Here is a 17244-nt window from a genome sequence, read left to right as displayed (position 1 = left end):
CATTCCCTTAATAATAATAATAATCTTTATTTTTATATAGCGCTAACATATTCCGCAGCGCTTTACATTTTGCACACATTATCATCACTGTCCCCGATTGGGGCTCACAATCTAAATTCCCTACCAGTATGTCTTTGGAATGTGGGAGGAAACCCACAAACACGGAGAGAACATACAAACTCTTTGCAGATGTTGTCCTTGATGGGGTTTGATACAAAGGGAACATATGTAACTGACGGTCCTGACCCCTACCCCTTCTGTAGATTTGTGTGTCTCCAATTTTGTAAAGCAATAGGGTTTTTTTTACTTGCAGCTTGGTTTAATGAAAATTTCCCAAGAGTTTTAGCATGTAAACCTCCAGAGTTGAAGAAAAGTTTTTATGTTTTTTATAATTCTCAGCTATATTGCAGAGATATTATCTAGTAAAGTTTAGAATCTAATTTCCCCTTCAACCAAGGGGGGAGCTAGCAGAGATTGGCCTGTGAGGGTGTTTACTAACCCCCCTATATGACATTGACCAATTATCAGCAGGAGATGTCATGCAGGAGAAAAAGAAATCAAGCAAAATGATTGGCCATCTAATATATAATTGCCTAGAATACTACTTCCTGCAATTTGTGCCAACTTCCGTGGCTTTGTCCGGAGCTAATGTCCGGAGCTAATGTCCGGAGCTAATGTCCGGAGCTAATGTCCGGAGATTAATTGCCTAGAATACTACTTCCTGCAATTTGTGCCAACTTCCGTGGCTTTGTCCGGAGCTAATGTCCGGAGCTAATATCCGGAGCTAATGTCCGGAGCTAATGTCCGGAGCTAAGTGACGTCAACAGTGTCCAGTGTCTGATTGGTTGCCGCCTGCTGCGAGCGACCAATCAGAAACGTGCCGTACTGTGACACACTCCGCCCGCCATTTTGGTGTGATTTTTGAATTTTTACCTCACAGCAAGTTTCTACTGCATGGAGGCGGGCCCAGTGACGTTGCTCTTCAAGCTCCTGCCGAATTTCGTCAAAAAAATGATAATACCATTTACCAAAACTATATATATTTAGTTGTGAAGTGGTTCAGTGACATTTTCACACCAATTTTGAACTTTTGTTTGGTGTTTTCTCCATATACTGCATATTATTTTTGTTCTTTCTTACTATTATTTATTAATTGTATTATTCTTACATTTGAATAAATAAAGTATATATGGATTCTAGACTCCCGATTCTTTAGAATCGGGCTGCCATCTAGTTAAAATATAAAAGACTACATTCTGGTGTCTCCTGAAATCATCTTCAGGCCACGTTCACATGTTCAGTATTTGGTCAGTATTTTATATCAGTATGTGTAAGCCAAAGCTAGCAGTGCGTGATAAATACAGAAGTGGTGGTGACGTGTTACTATTATGCTTTTCCTCTGATTGTTCCACTCCTGGTTTTGGCTTTCAAATACTAATGTAAAATACTAACCAAAAACTGAACATGTGATCATGACCTTAGGGAAAGAAATTGGGGGGCCCCCATAAGGACATAGTTGGAGAATCCCTACCAAAATCCGCATATCCAGTAACATTTTATCTAATGTGCATGTGGACCTTTATTATGCAGATATTGCTGATGTCAAATACTATGAAATATAAAAAGTGAAAGTATTCAGCATTACATAATTTCACAAACTGTATGTAGGAAAACTGTGTGTGCCCAGTTCACTAGAGAAAACATGAGTAAAAATGCTTCACTTGTAAGAGATGAGCAATACTTAACGTTTCAGGGGGTTAAATAAGTCAAAAGCAAGGACTGAAGTCAACTCTTGCAGCTACTATTACTAATGCTGTATATCATTGATTTACCACACCTGATGGAGGTAGTGGAGCGGTGGATAAGACATGGCATAATGTGATATTGGAAGACATCGGGCTTAAACAAGACATTTCTACATAGCATCAGACAGAATTATTGGCACTTTGAATAGCGTAAACCAGTGGTCCCCAACTCCAGGCCTCGAGGGCCACCAACAGTGCAGGTTTTCAGGATTTCCTTAGTATTGCACAGGGGTTGGAATCATCACCTGTGCAGATGATCACATTACCACCGATGCAATACTAAAGAAATCCTGGAAACCTGCACTGTTGACGACCCTCGAGGCCTGGAGTTGGGGACCCCTGGCGTAAACTAACATCTACAAACAATGAAGGAACATATGGTTAAGCAAAATATCTTACTCATCATGATGTCTAATAAGAGGGTCTAAGAGGTCAAGTGAAGAAACAGGAGCTATGAGGTTATTCTTCCCAAGCAGTGAATACTCAAGTAGTCCGCACCCAGTGTTTCTGATTGGATAGAGGAGCGTCAAACAGAAAGTGGAGTCAGTACAGAAGGCTAAGGTGCTGTCAAAAGTCCGTATAGAATTATGGAGGTATATAAAGCCACAGTAGCTTGCCAATATATGAAGGTGAAATGTTCTGTACATACTGAAGGGGTGGGGGATGGGAGAAATTGTAAGAACTAATTCTCCAAGGTCACCACACTGTCATCTGAGTCTTTATTGCTACTGCTAATAAGACTTTTTCCTTACATTGTAATGCATAATTCTTGGGAGTGTCATAGGTTCTCATAGCACATGTAATACAACAATACACAGAATGCATATATACGGTAGTTGCCTGATGTTCTGGGTATTCTCTGCATTATTCCAGTTATTCCTCTGTATTATACTACTATTCCTGTGTATTTCTGTGTGGGTCATGCAATCCATTGTTGACCTGCAAGTCCTACTTTCTGTCTGTTATATCTGATCCGTCCCTCATTTGGGCACAGGATTTGGATGGAATGAGAAGTGCACCTTACTCTGCTCCTGATGTAGTTGGAGCTGCCTTTCAGTGATTGACAGGGTGTATGAGCATGCAAGCTCAGATCAGTCTTCACAGATCTTGCCAAAGCTTTCGAGCGCTGGCACCTTCAATTGACAAGCATTGAGATGTGCTTGTCATTAGAAAGCACATAGTAACACCTGCCAATTGACAGGCTCGACACCTGAGCTCCAAGGCAATGGCAGAGTAAGTCTGCATCAGCCATCAGTAACTCACGTGATAGACTACTTTAATTGACAAGCACAGCATTTGTCTTTATAATGACAAGCACATCTCAGAGCTTGTCAATTGAAGGGGCAGGCACCGAAGCAGGAGCAGTGAAATCTGTCATTTAAGCTTGTGTGGTCAGACACCCCCTGCCAATCATTTAAAGGCAGCTCCACACCCCTCAACAGTAGAGTCAGGGTTTTTTTTTCCATTCTTTCCAAAACTTGTGCTCAGATGAGAGTCGAATCGGATGTAACAGGCAGGAAGTAGTGCCTGTATGTTGATGGAGGATATTTAACCTACATCGAGATGCGCTGATAGAAATAGTGCAAATCATGAAAGTAGATTAGAAAAGCGATTGTTTAGACGAGTTAGCACAAATGAAAGGTGGTCAAATAATGGTGTAAAAGCCCTGTAAGGTCCATGTGTACATAAGATATCCATTGACTGACAGTCGGTTGCTATTTCTTGTGGCTCCCCCATGTAGCTGAGCATATAGTTTTCTCAATACGGCGCGGAGAGAAGCCAATGTTAGCCTGAAGCCTAAAGGGGTAGCTTTTCTCCTTGTTGAACAAAAGGGTCAGTTAAATTAAAAATGCTCGATACTGCTGTTTCCTGACATCATCTGTTGGGGGAAAGTTAAAAGGCCCACATACCCAGATTCTGCTAACTTTAAATTATAAGGGGTTGACATATGCATTCATAATGTCATTATATAACATCCATACAATCACAGACATGTGACAAGAATAAACACCAGGGGTCTCCAACCTGTGGCTCATGGGCCCATGATGTGTGGCTGGCGACTGCCAGCCAGCTTGGTGCATTAGCTCCAGGTATAGCAAACTATGAAGAGCGGGTCTGCAGATGGTGAATTTTGTGAGTTGCCCTGCACAAAATAGCAGATCTGAATGTGAATATTCTGGCCTTGGAGATAATTTAAGTATAGTAAGCTGTAGACCAGATGATGCTACCTGTCAGAGGAGGTACTTGAACCTTGATTCAACAGTGTCGTGGGAGTGATTGATGTAAGAATACTGAATGGATGTATTGTGGGAACCTATGGATCTTGGCATACTGTCTTGGTGTGATTTTTGTGGATTGTGGGAACCTATGGATCTTGGCATACTGTCTTGGTGTGATTTTTGTGGAAATGCTTTGGTTGTCATTATACCAGTAATGGAGGCTCTGTGGGTCACTACTGTGAGGAGGGCAGGAGCTGGATGTGGTTCATGACCCTCTCTCTAAGCTGAATGTGGCTCTCAAGGTCAGAAGGTTTGGAGACCACAGCTATAGACAAAAATATAAATTTATATGTAGTACATAGCTTGAGATTTTAACTCAAAGATTCAGTTGGCAATGGATGGTGAATTACAGAGTTTAGACAAATACCATGCAGTGAAATACAAGGTTTTATTGGACTAATCATAAACTGTCCAATACAAAATATGAGCAATCAACATGCATCACCCAATAATTCCATACAAGCAACGGCAATCTATATCCTGTCTTATAACATCACTTTGTTCTTATACTGTGAAATCATGGCTTTTTCTTTCGCAATCCAACAAAGAAAAATTGGCATAAGGTCACTTGCAGATTAACCATGATGCTTTCAATGCATTACTAATCCATGAATGTGAAGTGTAAAGTACAGTCGGTGTCTATTCATAAAGGCATAACATTTGACTTGACGGGCATCAAAGCCACACTACTGAAGCCATCAACTTACTAACCCAGAACAACCAGTGGTAGCAACCATGATACTAAATATACAGTTTATGATGGCAAGGCTGCAGGGAAAGTACAATGTAATAGTTAAAGCTCTACTTTCTTCTGTATCTTCATAACATAACATATATTTTTCATTTTGAGATGCCATGTCATCCTCCTCCAGAACTAGTTGCTGGGATGTCTTTATTAATTGGGTTAAGGTACATTTGCACCTAAAGTTTTTTAATTATCTAACCAAATAAAGAGTTCATCCTGCTCAATTCTTTGTATAAATGAAGAAATAGATCAGAAAAGAGTTAAACAAGCTAATAAGTGTAAAGGACAGATAGATATACTTTCTACTGCAGATTAAAATGGGAAGTGCTGTAGGTACTAGTACTTGTATGAGGAAATGCAGGCTTTATACTAATAGGATAAAGAAACTTTCCAGTCAATCCTTGCACAAACGCCAGAATTTTCCTCTAAGCACTAGTATGATATGTTTCAGATCCGGATTAATTACTGTCCCAGACCACAAACACAAAAAGCAGAAAGTAATTGGTGTTCTGTAATATGTTGGATGCGCGCTGCAATGCATGTGGATTCTGGCCGGAACATCTGATTAGAAATGCGTAAAGTATTTCTGTGAGTTAGCTGCTCACTAGTGCAATGACATATATAGTCAACATTTCAGCTGAGAGCACGGAGGAGCCAAAAGAAAAAAAAAGGGTATAACGTGTTTAAGAAAAAGTTACGCAATTGTAAAAAAAATGACTATGGCAGAACTCCAAGGACTGCTTGTATCTGACTGGAAACAACTGCATGGATTGGGGATTGGAAAGCTACAAATAATAATTGTACACTGTCCTAATATGTAGTGTGTGCGCAATATACACAGAATAAATTACAAAGTGTATGTATAAAGTATACATATATAAAGAGAGGACGTAGATATAACAATGAATATATATATATATATATATATATATATATATATATATATATATATATATATATATATATATATATACACACACACATGTACGCATAGTGATTATGGTATATTGAGTGTATCCGCTTTACTTTGTATACCAATTTTTCATACTGACCCATATGATATATATATATATATATATATATATATATATATATATATTTGTGTGCAATTATTTGACAATCCATATAGTCATTATCATTAAAGTATTACGTATGGGTGTAAAATAGACATGCACACCAATATACATGCCACAAACTATATGTGTGTTCGTAATTGGGTGCTAATCTGTATACCAATTATCAAAAAATTACACCCATATCACGTGTATATATATATATATATATATATATATATATATATATATATATATATATAACAAATACACACAAATGTCATATAGGTGTAATTTTGTGATAATTGGTATACACATGTATTTTATATATGCATACATACACACTCATCATATAAGTGTAATAATTGGCATTTAATTCTGCAAGAACGAGAAGAACAACAAATACAATCTCTGTACTAACAATATCAATAGCATAAAACAAGAACGGGACTTACTAAAAAGAATGAAGAACAGGAATGAATAAAAGGAATGAACACAATCTCCTTATAGGTCAGTATGATCATTCAGAGAGCACGCTTCTCTTACTGAGAGGGCATCCTCACACAAGACAAGTCCTAGAATGCCACAAGTGGGCACCCACAGGGGCAGTTGTGGAAAGGACACCTACCTCCTCCTCTGGAAGGCTGACCTCATCAGGACAGCTGTCCTTCTCTGCTAGGTTGTTGTTCATTGTGATCTCCTGAGTAGTGTGCAGCACAGCCGGGAATCCTGCTCACTTCTGCCAGGAATCAGGGAACTCTACCAAGGTTACTAATGAGATCAGGGGGAATGAATGTCCTTCAGGTCCACTGGTAAAACAAATGAAATGTAAAAAGAGGAACCAGTGAAGTGTCTATGGCTTGTAATAGAGATAAGGAGGAAAGCATGAGAGAGCAGGGGAAAGGGAGGAAAGGGGAAATGTTCTTGACTGTTGGAGATTAGGGTTAGATCCAGCCTTTGGTTTCTAAAACTCTCAGGAGGGGAGGGACTGAAGGCAACTTCACAGCTAGGAACTAACTCCCAGTATTCTGGCTGGGAGGTGCCCTGTTTATAGAGGAGATGGAAGGAGGGGGAGACAATCAGTATCACTTCCAATTAGTTAAGAAAAAAATTCTCCAGTTCTTGAAAACATGGAAAAAAATGACAGTGTGCAGGGCGGGTCAAAAGGTGACATGCAGAGAGATAGCAGGGGTAGATATAAATCACAGGAATTAAGCTCAGTGTAGATGCTATGAAGGAAATGGCTAAATATCATATATGCTTTATGATCCATGTTCACTGTGCCTCACCGCGATACGTCATTAGGGACCTCATACAAGTGACCAGAATGAAAGAAACTTATTAAAAAAATGTGAAATCATTTTGCCTTTCTTTGATCGATCATGATAGCTAGGCTACATTCACACATCCATGTGACACGTCGTATGCGGTCCTTTTTTTTAATTTTTAATTTTTATTTTTTAGACTTGAGTAGGCGAATCTCATTTGAAAATCGGGAAAGACAAGTGCACGATGCAATTTTTTTTCACATGGACCTGTTATCTGAACAGCCCAATTCAATAACGCTGTTTGTGCTGTCTCTATGACATACCGTAGCTTTTTTTTCCACAGACCGCCGAAAATATGGTTGTGTGAATGTAGCCATATAAAAATAGACAGGAATGTCTGAATGTAGACTAGTAGTTATTGCTGACAATTAACGTATATTGCCAAATTATAAGAAAATATCAAATTAGGGCATCTATGCTCGAGTTTAGGCTAGCCAACCTGTCCATGTACTATCTCTTTATCTATCTGTCTATGCCTGTGTGTCCATCTAGGACTGTTATGACTGAGCCCTAACATGGAGGTGAACAAACCAGGGTAGATGTTAACCTGTACACCAAAAGTTAATATACAGATTAAGCAATCCCTACCCTGACCCTGATTTGTCCCTGCCTGACTATGGAGGTTGGCACCCTGAAATTACGCAATGGCACCCCCACTCAACGTTGGCTGAACCTCAATGTACTTAACTGCACCCTCAACTATATCTACTATATAAAGCTGAATGTGTGTATGTGTGTGTGTGTGTATGTGTGTGTGTATGTCCGGGATTGGCATCTGCACCGTCGCAGCTACAGCCACAAAATTTTGCACAGTCACACGTCTGGACCCCGAGAGCGTCATAGGCTATATTGTGAGGCGAAATTTTAACCCCGCGCGTTCCAATTCACCAAACAATTTTGCCCCTATCTACATAATGGGGAAAAAAGTGAAAGGAAAAGTGTTGGAAGCGTCGCAGCTATGGCAACAAAATTTTGCACAGTCACACGTCTGGACCCTGAGAGCGTCATAGGCTATATTGTGAGGCGAAATTTTAACCCCGCGCTTTCCAATTCACCAAACAATTTTGCCCCTATCTACATAATGGGGAAAAAGTGAAAGGAAAAGTGTTGGAGGCAAATTGACAGCTGCCAGATGTGAACAAGGGGGACTTAAAGAGTGAGAGCGATGGCGCCAAAGAGTACACACATACACCAACCTCGCCACATAAAAGTCGAAACACAAAAGTCGCCACTCAAAACTCACCACGCGCAAAACTCGTCACATGCAAAAAATAGGCTCACGCAAAACTCGCCACAAGTGCAAAACTCACCTCATGGAAAACTCGCCACACGCAAAACTTGCACATGCGGAAAAATTGCAACATGCACAAAATTTGCAACACATGCAAAAGTTGCCTCACACAAAACTTGCACATACTCAAAAGGCACCACACATAAAACTCACCACGCGCAAACTCGCCATGCGCAAAACTTGCTGCACACAACTTGCTACACTAACCTGTCCCATGCAACTCGACACACAAAAAGTTGCTACACACATGTTGCCACACAAAACTCATCTCACAAAAGTCGCTACATGCATGTCGCCACACACAACTCAACACACACAACTTGACAAACGAAACTCGCCCTAAAACACACACAAGTCTGGTATTAGTCTTCAAAAATAAAAATCTGATTAATAAGCAGACAAACTACAAGAGCAACAAATGTACCATATAGGAAATACGGCAGCTGTCAGTCACATGACCTGTCTATTATGTGTATGTGTGAGCTAATATATACTGCCAGGGGGAGGTGTTATGATAAGGTAATTCAGTACCACAATGGACATAGAGGTCAGAGCACATACAGTGACCTGACAATAACCCAAGAACATAGAACGAGCTCTGAGACGTGGGAACTCTGCTGACCGCAATCCCTAATCCTCTCCAACCACACTAGAGGCAGCTGTGGATTGCGCCTAACGCTCCCTATGCAACTCGGCACAGCCTGAGAAACTAGCTAGCCTGAAGATAGAAAATAAGCCTACCTTGCCTCAGAGAAATAACCCAAATGAAAAGGCAGCCCCCACATATAATGACTGTGAGTTAGCACATGGAGTACTGTGTCCAGTTTTGGTCACCGGTGCTCAGGAAGGATATAATGGAACTAGAGAGAGTACAAAGGAGGGCAACAAAATTAATAAAGGGGATGGGAGAACTACAATACCCAGATAGATTAGCGAAATTAGGATTATTTAGTCTAGAAAAAAGACGACTGAGGGGCGATCTAATAACCATGTATAAGTATATAAGGGGACAATACAAATATCTCGCTGAGGATCTGTTTATACCAAGGAAGGTGACGGGCACAAGGGGGCATTCTTTGCGTCTGGAGGAGAGAAGGTTTTTCCACCAACATAGAAGAGGATTCTTTACTGTTAGGGCAGTGAGAATCTGGAATTGCTTGCCTGAGGAGGTGGTGATGGCGAACTCAGTCGAGGGGTTCAAGAGAGGCCTGGATGTCTTCCTGGAGCAGAACAATATTGTATCATACAATTATTAGGTTCTGTAGAAGGACGTAGATCTGGGGATTTATTATGATGGAATATAGGCTGAACTGGATGGACAAATGTCTTTTTTCGGCCTTACTAACTATGTTACTATGTTACTATGTTACTATGTTAGATGAAAAGACAAATGTAGAGATGAAATAGATTTAGCAAAGTGAGGCCCGACTTTCTGAACAGAGCGAGGATAGGAAAGGCAACTTTGCTGTCAACACAAAACCCTACAAAAACCACGCAAAGGGGGCAAAAAGACCCTCCGTACCGAACTAACGGCATGGAGGTACACCCTCTGCGTCTCAGAGCTTCCAGGAAGCAGGGAAAAACAAATAGACAAGTTGGAAAGAAAAAAACAGCAAACAAAATAGCAAAGCAGAACTTAGCTATGCAGAGCAGCAGGCCACAGGAACGATCCAGGAGGAAACAGGTCCAATACTAGAACATTGACTGGAGGCCAGGATCAAAGCACTAGGTGGAGTTAAATAGAGCAGCACCTAACGACTTCACCACATCACCTGAGGAAGGAAACTCAGAAGCAGCAGTACCACTTTCCTCCACCAACGGAAGCTCACAGAGAGAATCAGCCGAAGTACCACTTGTGACCACAGGAGGGAGCTCTGCCACAGAATTCACAACAGTACCCCCCCTTGAGGAGGGGTCACCGAACCCTCACCAGAGCCCCCAGGACGACCAGGATGAGCCATATGAAAGGCACGAACAAGATCGGGAGCATGGACATCAGAGGCAAAGACCCAGGAATTATCTTCCTGAGCATAACCCTTCCACTTAACCAGATACTGGAGTTTCCGTCTTGAAACACGAGAATCCAAAATCTTCTCCACAATATACTCCAACTCCCCCTCCACCAAAACCGGGGCAGGAGGATCAACAGACGGAACCATAGGCGCCACGTATCTCCGCAACAACGACCTATGGAATACGTTATGTATAGAAAAAGAATCTGGAAGGGTCAGACGAAAAGACACAGGATTAAGAACCTCAGAAATCCTATACGGACCAATGAAACGAGGTTTAAACTTAGGAGAGGAAACCTTCATAGGAATATGACGAGAAGATAACCAAACCAAATCCCCAACACGAAGTCGGGGACCCACACAGCGTCTGCGATTAGCAAAACGTTGAGCCTTCTCCTGGGACAAGGTCAAATTGTCCACTACATGAGTCCAAATCTGCTGCAACCTGTCCACCACAGTATCCACACCAGGACAGTCCGAAGACTCAACCTGCCCTGAAGAGAAACGAGGATGGAACCCAGAGTTGCAGAAAAACGGCGAAACCAAGGTAGCCGAGCTGGCCCGATTATTAAGGGCGAACTCAGCCAAAGGTAAAAAGGACACCCAGTCATCCTGATCAGCAGAAACAAAGCATCTCAGATATGTTTCCAAGGTCTGATTGGTTCGTTCGGTCTGGCCATTAGTCTGAGGATGGAAAGCCGAGGAAAAAGACAAGTCAATGCCCATCCTACCACAAAAGGCTCGCCAAAACCTCGAAACAACCTGGGAACCTCTGTCAGAAACAATATTCTCTGGAATGCCATGTAAACGAACCACATGCTGGAAGAACAATGGCACCAAATCAGAGGAGGAAGGTAATTTAGACAAGGGTACCAAATGGACCATCTTAGAGAAGCGATCACAGACCACCCAAATGACTGACATCTTTTGAGAGACGGGAAGATCTGAAATAAAATCCATAGAGATATGTGTCCAAGGCCTCTTCGGGACCGGCAAGGGCAAAAGCAACCCACTGGCACGAGAACAGCAGGGCTTAGCCCGAGCACAAATCCCACAGGACTGCACAAAAGAACGCACATCCCGCGACAGAGATGGCCACCAAAAGTATCTAGCCACTAACTCTCTGGTACCAAAGATTCCAGGATGACCAGCCAACACCGAACAATGAACCTCAGAGATAACTTTATTCGTCCACCTATCAGGGACAAACAGTTTCTCCGCTGGGCAACGATCAGGTTTATTAGCCTGAAATTTTTGCAGCACCCACCGCAAATCAGGGGAGATGGCAGACACAATTACTCCCTCTTTGAGGATACCCGCCGGCACAGATAAACCCGGAGAGTCGGGCACAAAACTCCTAGACAGAGCATCCGCCTTCACATTTTTAGAGCCCGAAAGGTACGAAATCACAAAGTCAAAACGGGCAAAAAACAGTGACCAACGAGCCTGTCTAGGATTCAACCGCTTGGCAGACTCGAGATAAGTCAAGTTCTTATGATCAGTCAAGACCACCACGCGATGCTTAGCTCCTTCAAGCCAATGACGCCACTCCTCGAATGCCCACTTCATGGCCAGCAACTCTCGATTACCCACATCATAATTTTGCTCAGCAGGCGAAAACGTCCTGGAAAAGAAGGCGCATGGTTTCATTACCGAGCAATCAGAACTTCTCTGCGACAAAACAGCCCCTGCTCCAATCTCAGAAGCATCAACCTCGACCTGGAATGGAAGCGAAACATCTGGTTGACACAACACAGGGGCAGAAGAAAAACGACGCTTCAACTCTTGTAAAGCTTCCACAGCAGCAGAAGACCAATTGACCACATCAGCACCCTTCTTGGTCAAATCGGTCAATGGTTTAGCAATACTAGAAAAATTGCAGATGAAGCGACGATAAAAATTAGCAAAGCCCAGGAACTTTTGCAGACTTTTCAGAGATGTCGGCTGAGTCCAATCATGGATGGCTTGGACCTTAACAGGGTCCATCTCGATAGCAGAAGGGGAAAAGATGAACCCCAAAAATGAAACCTTCTGAACACCAAAGAGACACTTTGATCCCTTCACAAACAAAGAATTAGCACGCAGGACCTGAAACACCATTCTGACCTGCTTCACATGAGACTCCCAATCATCCGAGAAGATCAAAATGTCATCCAAGTACACAATCAGGAATTTATCCAGGTACTCTCGGAAGATGTCATGCATAAAGGACTGAAACACTGATGGAGCATTGGCAAGTCCGAATGGCATTACTAGATACTCAAAATGGCCCTCGGGCGTATTAAATGCAGTTTTCCATTCATCGCCCCGTTTAATACGCACAAGATTATACGCACCACGAAGATCTGTCTTGGTGAACCAACTAGCCCCTTTAATCCAAGCAAACAAATCAGATAACAACGGCAAGGGGTACTGAAATTTAACCGTGATCTTATTTAGAAGGCGGTAATCTATACAAGGTCTCAGCGAACCATCCTTCTTAGCTACAAAAAAGAACCCTGCTCCTAATGGCGACGACGACGGGCGAATATCCACCTTCTCCAAGGACTCCTTCACATAACTCCGCATAGCGACGTGCTCAGGCACAGATAAATTAAACAGTCGACCTTTTGGGAATTTACTACCAGGAATCAAATCGATAGCACAATCACAATCCCTATGCGGAGGTAGGGTATCGGACTTGGGCTCATCAAATACATCCCGGTAATCAGACAAGAACTCTGGAACCTCAGAAGGGGTGGATGACGAAATAGTCAGAAATGGGACATCACCATGTACCCCCTGACAACCCCAGCTGGACACAGACATGGATTTCCAATCTAATACTGGATTATGGACCTGTAGCCATGGTAACCCCAACACGACCACATCATGCAGATTATGCAACACCAGAAAGCGAATAACCTCCTGATGTGCAGGAGCCATGCACATGGTCAGCTGGGTCCAGTACTGAGGCTTATTCTTGGCCAAAGGCGTAGCATCAATTCCTCTCAATGGAATAGGACACTGCAAGGGCTCCAAGAAAACCCACAACGCCTAGCATACTCCAAGTCCATCAAATTCAGGGCAGCGCCTGAATCCACAAATGCCATGACAGAATAGTGCAGGGAAACTCTCGGCAGCAGCGCGTGCATTAGCAGTGCTCCTGCTGAAAGCAGTTTTAACCCTGTGGACGCCGGCGGGGGACGTGACAGACATCAGAATGTGAGTATGTAGTGTTTTTTTTTTTAACTTTTACAATTGTGGTTCACACGTTATTTGCTCAGTATTTTTACCTCAGTATTTGTAAGCTAAATTGGCAGCCTGATAAATCCCCAGCCAACAGGAAGCCCTCCCCCTGGCAGTATATATTAGCTCACACATACACATAATAGACAGGTCATGTGACTGACAGCTGCCGTATTTCCTATATGGTACATTTGTTGCTCTTGTAGTTTGTCTGCTTATTAATCAGATTTTTATTTTTGAAGGATAATACCAGACTTGTGTGTGTTTTAGGGCGAGTTTCGTTTGTCAAGTTGTGTGTGTTGAGTTGCGTATGGCGACATGCATGTAGCGACGTTTGTGAGATGAGTTTTGTGTGGCAACATACGTGTAGCAACTTTTTGTGTGTCGAGTTGCATGTGACAGGTTAGTGTAGCAAGTTGCGTGCAGCAAGATTTGCGCATGGCGAATTTTGCGCATGGCGAGTTTTATGTGTGGTGCCTTTTGAGTATGTGCAAGTTTTGTGTGAGGCAACTTTTGCATGTGTTGCAACTTTTGTGCATGTGGCAATTTTTCCGCGTGTGCAAGTTTTGCGTGTGGCGAGTTTTCCATGAGGTGAGTTTTCCATGAGGTGAGTTTTGCACTTGTGGCGAGTTTTGCAAGAGCCTAGTTTTTGCATGTGGCGAGTTCTGCGCGTGGCGAGTTTTGAGTGGCGACTTTTGTGTTTCGACTTTTATGTGGCGAGGTTGGTGTATTTGTGGTGAAATGTGTGCTGAGGGTAATATGTGTTCAAGCACGAGGTAGTGTGTGGTGCATTTTGTGTGTATGTTCATATCCCCGTGTGTGGTGAGTATCCCATGTCGGGGCCCCACCTTAGCAACTGTACGGTATATACTCTTTGGCGCCATCGCTCTCATTCTTTAAGTCCCCCTTGTTCACATCTGGCCGCTGTCAATTTGCCTCCTACACTTTTCCTTTCATTTTTTCCCATTATGTAGATAGGGGCAAAATTGTTTGGTGAATTGGAAAGTGCGGGGTTAAAATTTCACCTCACAACATAGCCTATGACGCTCTCGGGGTTCAGAGGTGTGACTGTGCAAAATTTTGTGGCTGTAGCTGTGACGCCTCCAACACTTTTCCTTTCACTTTTTCCCCATTATGTAGATAGGGGCAAAATTGTTTGGTGAATTGGAAAGCACGAGGTTAAAATTTCACCTCACAACATAGCCTATGATGCTCTCAGGGTCCAGACGTGTGACTGTGCAAAATTTTGTGGCTAAAGACATAGACTCATTCAGACCAGCAGGCATAGGAAATCCCACCATGACATCTTTAAGGGCTTCAGAGAGACCCTTTCTGAAAATAGCTGCGAGCGCACCTTCATTCCATTGAGTGAGTACGGACCACTTTCTAAATTTCTGACAATATACCTCTATCTCATCCTGACCCTGACACAGAGCCAGCAAATTTTTCTCTGCCTGATCCACTGAATTAGGCTCATCGTACAGCAATCCGAGCGCCAGGAAAAACGCATCAATATTACTTAATGCAGGATCTCCTGGCGCAATGGAAAATGCCCAGTCTTGAGGGTCGCTACGCAAAAAAGAAATAATAATTCTCACTTGTTGAACTGGGTCACCAGAGGAGTGAGGTTTCAAGGCCAGAAACAGTTTGCAATTATTTTTGAAATTCACAAACTTAGCTCTATCACCATAAAACAAATCAGGAATCGGAATTCTTGGTTCTAACATAGGCTTCTGAACCACCAAATCTTGAATCTTTTGTACATTTATAACGAGATTATCCATTGGATACTCACTCAATGGAATGAAGGTGGGCTCGCAGCTATTTTCAGAAAGGGTCTCTCTGAAGCCCTTAAAGATGTCATGGTGGGATTTCCTATGCCTGCTGGTCTGAATGAGTCTATGTCTTTGGCCATTCAGATCGGTCGACGCTTGCGTGAGCGTAAATCTGTGCACCATTTGGCGGTATTACCTGAGCTTAAACCTGAGCCTATGCAGTTCGATAGGGCTTTGACCAGAGTTGAACGGCAAGAACACAGACGTCTGAATGGGCTGTGTTTCTACTGTGGTGATTCCACTCATGCTATCTCTGATTGTCCTAAGCGCACTAAGCGGTTCGCTAGGTCTGCCACCATTGGTACGGTACAGTCAAAATTTCTTCTGTCCGTTACTTTGATCTGCTCTTTGTCATCGTATTCTGTCATGGCATTTGTGGATTCAGGCGCTGCCCTGAATTTGATGGACTTGGAGTATGCTAGGCGTTGTGGGTTTTTCTTGGAGCCCTTGCAGTGTCCTATTCCATTGAGAGGAATTGATGCTACGCCTTTGGCCAAGAATAAGCCTCAGTACTGGACCCAGCTGACCATGTGCATGGCTCCTGCACATCAGGAGGTTATTCGCTTTCTGGTGTTGCATAATCTGCATGATGTGGTCGTGTTGGGGTTACCATGGCTACAAGTCCATAATCCAGTATTAGATTGGAAATCCATGTCTGTGTCCAGCTGGGGTTGTCAGGGGGTACATGGTGATGTCCCATTTCTGACTATTTCGTCATCCACCCCTTCTGAGGTTCCAGAGTTCTTGTCTGATTACCGGGATGTATTTGATGAGCCCAAGTCCGATACCCTACCTCCGCATAGGGATTGTGATTGTGCTATCGATTTGATTCCTGGTAGTAAATTCCCAAAAGGTCGACTGTTTAATTTATCTGTGCCTGAGCACGTCGCTATGCGGAGTTATGTGAAGGAGTCCTTGGAGAAGGGGCATATTCGCCCGTCGTCGTCGCCATTAGGAGCAGGGTTCTTTTTTGTAGCTAAGAAGGATGGTTCGCTGAGACCTTGTATAGATTACCGCCTTCTAAATAAGATCACGGTTAAATTTCAGTACCCCTTGCCGTTGTTATCTGATTTGTTTGCTTGGATTAAGGGGGCTAGTTGGTTCACCAAGATAGATCTTTGTGGTGCGTATAATCTTGTGCGTATTAAACGGGGCGATGAATGGAAAACTGCATTTAATACGCCCGAGGGCCATTTTGAGTATCTAGTAATGCCATTCGGACTTGCCAATGCTCCATCAGTGTTTCAGTCCTTTATGCATGACATCTTCCGAGAGTACCTGGATAAATTCCTGATTGTGTACTTGGATGACATTTTGATCTTCTCGGATGATTGGGAGTCTCATGTGAAGCAGGTCAGAACGGTGTTTCAGGTCCTGCGTGCTAATTCTTTGTTTGTGAAGGGATCAAAGTGTCTCTTTGGTGTTCAGAAGGTTTCATTTTTGGGGTTCATCTTTTCCCCTTCTGCTATCGAGATGGACCCTGTTAAGGTCCAAGCCATCCATGATTGGACTCAGCCGACATCTCTGAAAAGTCTGCAAAAGTTCCTGGGCTTTGCTAATTTTTATCGTCGCTTCATCTGCAATTTTTCTAGTATTGCTAAACCATTGACCGATTTGACCAAGAAGGGTGCTGATGTGGTCAATTGGTCTTCTGCTGCTGTGGAAGCTT

At 42.8% G+C, this 17244-nt stretch overlaps 1 protein-coding gene across 2 annotated transcripts in view; it reads right to left on the bottom strand.

The window, feature by feature from the left end:
* The window catches only part of RBPMS (RNA binding protein, mRNA processing factor), a 321546-nt gene extending 314679 nt beyond the window's left edge, over nucleotides 1-6867 (bottom strand). Inside the window, exon 1 of one of the 2 annotated variants that reach the window (XM_069743137.1) lies at nucleotides 6510-6867. In XM_069743137.1, the coding sequence (XP_069599238.1) occupies nucleotides 6510-6572 (63 nt within the window). In that variant the 5' untranslated portion in view covers nucleotides 6573-6867. The remainder of the gene's footprint in view (nucleotides 1-6509) is intronic. The other variant, XM_069743135.1, reaches the window with a different exon arrangement.
* Nucleotides 6868-17244: the final 10377 nt, after the last annotated feature.

The sequence above is a fragment of the Ranitomeya imitator genome, chromosome 1 (assembly GCF_032444005.1).
Source record: "Ranitomeya imitator isolate aRanImi1 chromosome 1, aRanImi1.pri, whole genome shotgun sequence".
NCBI classification, from domain to species: domain Eukaryota; kingdom Metazoa; phylum Chordata; class Amphibia; order Anura; family Dendrobatidae; genus Ranitomeya; species Ranitomeya imitator.
The sequence above is the reverse complement of the archived record's forward strand: the minus strand, read 5'-3'. Positions and strand labels throughout refer to the sequence as shown.